At 35.5% G+C, this 6093-nt stretch overlaps 1 protein-coding gene across 1 annotated transcript; it reads left to right on the top strand.

The window, feature by feature from the left end:
• The first annotated feature begins 507 nt into the window (after positions 1-507).
• Positions 508-3045, top strand: LOC139504295 (putative uncharacterized protein DDB_G0268364). Its single transcript, XM_071294361.1, has one exon. It carries the CDS (start codon positions 508-510, stop codon positions 3043-3045), a length of 2538 nt encoding a protein of 845 aa, XP_071150462.1.
• The last annotated feature ends 3048 nt before the right edge of the window (positions 3046-6093 follow it).

Genomic DNA, 6093 nt, shown 5'->3' with positions numbered 1-6093 from the left:
TTGTTTTCGGTTTTCGCAGGTGCTCGGATTGAAGTCAACATCAAAATAATTTTGGCACTTACTGAAAAGGGACTATAGCTGACACAACAGACGACAATTCATTTTTATGATGATTTAGATGTAAATGTAAAAATCAAGGTAGATGAAGATAGAAGTATTGTACCTTTTTTCATATAAATCAGAGCTCACTCCGTCCATCACGCTCCTCGTTGTGTAAAGATATTAATCAGTCAACGATGTCTGACGTGGAGCGATTTTGCTTTTTGAATCGAGATCGTCGTTTTCAATTATTTGTACACACGATTCTAGATCTAAACTGGCCACCCGCTGATTGATACTTTGCCACAAGACAAGAACGAAACAACATCAGGGTTCCAGTTTATTCTCGGACTTTATCGTTAATAAATATCAAACGGAAAGTCCAAGCATATAGATATCAACTTTAAGCCAGGAAATAATGTTATAATAGCCTTCAGCTCTGCAGCATACGAACTTTTCCGGGTAGAAATGAAGGAAAAATTAAACAGCCCACAATTCACTTTTAATTACAATGTGACACATGAAGCTATCTTTGATGAACAAAGACATATAGTAGAGGATAAATATAAAATACACAAGAAAAAAATGGATGGTACTTCAGGGAAAATCTCAAAATGTACAATCAACTCATATAGAACCACCAGCAAAATACTTGTAAATGGTTCTGAAATAAATATATTCCTACAGCATATACTACCAGACATACAGGAATATATAAACAAATGTTCTGATGTACTAGATGTTGCAAATACAGGTATGGCTGAAACGATGAAGATGATAGAAAAGAACAGGAATCAGACATCTGAAATAACAGTAAGCACAGAACTGGTAAAAACATCAGATGAAACCTCCAGTCAAGTCCAACCAGTTAAACAAGATACGTTAATGCAGGATGACATTGACATATGCCTATGTCCCATATGTAAAGAAGAATCTCAAGAAAACACTATTGCCTGTGATGAATGCAACGAATGGTTTCATTACAGCTGCCTAAAACTATCAACAATGGAGGTAAATAAAATGGACCCAGACACTCCATATATATGTGACCTTTGTAGCTATGAACTTATATTTGAAAACAAGGATAAATCTAGTGAAGACACTAGCTATACACAATTGCCAATCACTATGTATAGCCCAATACAAAATTCAGAGAGGAAAAGTGATACAAACTTTATGGCTGATCAAGAACAAAAGAATGAGAATAACACAAGCTCAGACCTACAGATAAATGCCAGCAATGAGAATGATAACAACACTATACTCATAACCTCTAATCATGCTAATGATGACTTAACAAGCCAAAACATTAGTCAAAAAGCAATACAGCAGGTCCAAATATCTGAAGAAAGTGCTAAAAGTACAAATGAACAAAAAGAACAGGTTAAGCAGCACTCAGTCAATCAAACAATAATCATTCAAACGGAAGAGACCTTTCCAAAACAAAAAGAGGTGAATAACACTCACACAGAAGAAGTGATGGCATCAATTACCAAAATCAATCAGGTAAATAAAGAAAATACAAAGCCTTCCCAAAGGAAATCTTCCAAAAATATAAACCAAAAGAATGAGGGAAATAAAACTGTCTATATAACCTCATTGGAACAACGCATCAAGCAACAAGATCAGACCATTGATCTTCTCAAACGAAACATGGAACTGCTACAGAATAAAGATCCAAATGAATATGATAGAAACACAACAGAAGACCCCTACCCATGTAAATGTAAAAACTCAGATACAGGGCAAATGAGAAGAGAAATAGAATCACAGCTAAGACAAGAAATGCAAACTCAAATGCTTGAAATGAGAGTAAAACAGGTGGAACAACAAATGATCCAGTTCATGTGTCTAAACAATGCAATCACATCCCAAATGATGCTACAATCTCAAAAAGGTGGAACACATTTTATTAATGATAACAACCACTATACTAAGAAAGACAACCCACTGGATCAGATACATCAGATGTGGAATTCTCAACAGACAGAAGAGCAAAAACAATTTCAAGAGACAAGCCACCCATCCGGACAAGAACACTACCGGTATATGAACAACTTCCACCATGACCATCATCATATTCCAAAGACATACCACAATTCCAATAGGAAATATCAAGTGGGCAATATAAATGTTGAATCAGAAAAGAACTACAACTCTAGTATACCTGATCAACTAAACAACAAAGATAATAGACCCCATCTCATAAGCCAAAGGAATATTCCAGAATACGAACACCAAATGACCAACAGAGAATGTCACCTGAATGCACACCAAGATCACCAAATCAGACATACTCATGAATATAATCACACAAAAAGAATGGTGCATAGGAAACACTCAAATGATATCCCAAACCAAACAACTGGGAGGGCTGAAGCACATAAAAATGCTCACCTACACAATTATCACCAGCCACATCAGGTGCAAGGACACGCCAACAATCAACTATACCAAGGTGCAAAAATGCAACACATACAACCATATCCGTTGCAAATTCATAGCCAGGAGTCCTTAAACATGGTAAAAAAGAATGTACCATTCCAAGATGAGCAACACCAATACAGTCAACCACAAAACTATGTCCATCAGATTGAAAATAATCCTGTGGGTACCGGTACATGTCAACCAACAAACTTTCACCAAATGGTATCAAATCCAGATAGTCAACTACCAACAAGAAGTATGGAACATCAAAATAGACACAGAGCTAACGCAACATGTGATTCCAGAAGTATACCTTATAGAAAGTTCTTATTACCACCACCATACAGTCAGATTCAGAGTAGTCTCAAACCATCCCACTCTTCTCCAGAGGTAGACAGACAGCAAACTATACCACAACAACAGAAAAGCAATATACCAGAACAAAAGATTACTATAGGAAGCAATGAGAAAAATAGAATGCATCTTCCAAGTTCTTTTTTAGAGATGAGAGGGACTCCAATACCCCCAGACATCAATCAAGAAGAAACACAAATAGGAAGAACCAACAGACAATGCTAGAGATTGTCTCCTTCAATATTGAAGGGATCAAAGGTAACACCCCATATCTCAAAGAATTACAGTCTGATTCAAATATTATATGTCTTCAAGAACATTGGCTACATGGATATGAGTCCAACGTCTTACATAATATAGCACCTGATCATGACTACCATATCTCCTGTTTTGATGATAACAACATTGATATAGAAAATCACAATAGAAGAGGAAAAGGAGGTGTTATAACTCTCTGGCCCAAAAATTTTTCACACAAAATAAAAAAACTTGAAAAAGAGGAAAGAATAGTGGTAATTGAAATATGTGCAGAGACTCATCAAGTATTAATCATCAACAATTATATGCCAACAATGATGACAGGATCTGAACCTCAATATAGAGAACATCTAGATAAAATCTCATCAATAATAGACAAGTATGATAACACTCATAGTATTATTGTAACCGGTGACCTAAATGGTTCATTAATAGCAACCAGAAATAACAACCATGATAAACTTCTGAAAGAGTTCTGCAGGAAACATCATCTGAACCACACATTTGAGAACACCCGAGACTCTACTTTTTACCACCATAATGGTAAATCATGCTCACAAATTGACTATATCCTGGAGAAGAAAGATACAGACTTATTAAGGAGTACAATAATAGAAGACCAGTACCATTCAAATGGATCAGCACATGTTCCAATAAGAGCGAAAACTAATATCTCGATAGCGTCTGATAAGATCAAAGGAAAAAAGTCAAAACAAAAAACCATACTCAAATGGGAAGAAACCAATATAGGGTCTTATCAAGAAGCTATAGAAACACTACAGGAACATGGTAACACCACTGACTCTAAAGTAGACATAGAAGAACAGGCATTTACCATCATCAATATTCTATCCAACGCCAGCAATACAAATGTCAAGAAAAAAATAGTCTCTTTAAAAGGACCAAATTGGAAAGCCTCTGAGAAGGTTAAAGAGCTCATATCAAAAAGTAAGAATGCATTTTATAGCTGGAAACAAAATGGAAGACCCAAAGAGCAGGATAATATAGCATACACAGAAATGAAAAAATGCAAAAGAGAAGTAAGAAAACAAGTCCGCCAGGAAGATCATCTGGATAGCCAAAGATTTTACAATAACATGATGAATAATCCTGACTCAAAAACTTTCCACCGATTAATTAGGAAAAACAGGGCACAATCTGACAACTCAACAACACTAATAATAAAGGATACAAATGGAGATGATATTGTAGAACAAGAAAAGCAAACTGAAATCTTTGCAGAATTCTACGAAACTTTAGCAACTCCAGCTACAGAAGAACATTTCGACTCAGAATATATGGAAGAATGTGAATTTAGATACAATCTAATCAACTCAATTGTACATCAATCTGCCATCAATAGAAATGACATTACCAAATTTACTGAAGAAGAGATAAAAAAAGCCATCAATGAACTGAATACAGGGAAAACAGAGGATGGCTACTCCTTAACAGCAGAGCACTTTAAATATGCCGGTAATACAATATTACCAGATATTGCTAATCTCTTTAACAACATCATGCTGACAGGGACAATACCCGAGATATTTAAAACTGGCATCCTTACTCCTGTTCATAAAAAGAAAAAAGATCCAACCTTAACAACAAACTACAGAGGAATTACAGTCACCTCTGTCTTGGGGAAAATTTTTGAATATGCATTATTAGAAAAAATGCCTGACTTGAATGCTAATCAGACGGAACTCCAATTTGGCTTTACAACAGGTCTCTCACCAATCATGGCAGCTCTTGTTGTTTCTGAAGGCATACTTCATGCAAAACAACAAAACAAAAACCTATTTCTAGCAACCCTTGACAGTCAAAAGGCCTTTGATGTAGTACATCATATGATCCTGCTAGAAAAATTATACTATGAAGTTCCAGCAGATGTTTGGAAAGTAATTCAAAATCTGTACTCAAATATGTCAACGGAAGTAAAATGGAATAATCACTTCAGTAAAAAATTTCCAATAAAACAGGGAGTCAGACAGGGAGGTGTATTATCCACTCATTTTTACAAATCTTATATCAATGAATTACCAAAAGAACTAGAAAAAAGAGCCTTAGGACTATCAATAGGACTAGAATACTGTGGCAGCCCATTATGTGCAGATGATATTGTGCTGATGTCAACAGATGAAACAGAGATTCAAGCAATGCTTGATATAGCATATAAATATTCATGTGAACACAGGTACAATATCCATCCTCAAAAAAGCACTCTGATAAAGACAGAAAGAACGAAGTCAAAATATCAACCAGAAATAATCAGATTAGGAAATGAAGCAATACAAACTGATAACCAAGCAACACATTTAGGAATCATAAGAGCATCTAAAAACGAATCAAGAATAAATATACAAGAACATATAAGTATTGCAAGAAAGACTCTGTATTCTCTAATTCCAGTGGGACTAAATGGTAAACGAGGTCTTAACCCCAAAACATCTTACAAGATCTACCAAGCTTACGTACTTCCAAGACTGCTATACGGACTTGAAATACTGCCTCTGAATTTGACACAAATAGGAGAATTAAGGCAATTCCACATCAAAACTATCAGATGTTTCCAATCCCTTCCAATAAGAACTTCAACAGCTGCTGTATATATGCTTATTGGCGCAATACCAATTGAAGCTGAACTTCACAAGAGGCAACTTAGCCTGCTATATTCTATCCTAGCAAGTGAAAACACCAAACTAAGGAATCTAATGGAAAGACAACTGATTGTTAACTCAGAAAATCCAGATAGTTTCTTTCCAAGGGTCCAAGAAATCTTACAGTACTACAGCTTAACTCCAATTCACGAGCTAAAAGAAAAACTTCCAACAAAATTTCAATGGAAAAAACAAATTAATATAGCTATAGCCGATAAATGGACAAGTAAGCTACAAACCGATATGAAGGAAAAATCCACTTTGAAATTCTGCAATACAACAGATCTCAAAATTCACCAGACTCACCCAGTATGGAACTCTCTACCATCAGTAACATATGAGGTAAAAAAGGCACAAA

This window comes from Mytilus edulis, chromosome 14, assembly GCF_963676685.1.
Source record: "Mytilus edulis chromosome 14, xbMytEdul2.2, whole genome shotgun sequence".
Taxonomy (NCBI): Eukaryota; Metazoa; Mollusca; class Bivalvia; order Mytilida; family Mytilidae; genus Mytilus; species Mytilus edulis.
This window is presented reverse-complemented; position numbering and strand designations above follow the sequence as displayed.

Bases quoted from the DNA above. Each gene is read 5' to 3' on its own strand.
- LOC139504295 (XM_071294361.1), top strand. From the start codon at position 508: ATGAAGGAAAAATTAAACAGCCCACAATTCACTTTTAATTACAATGTG.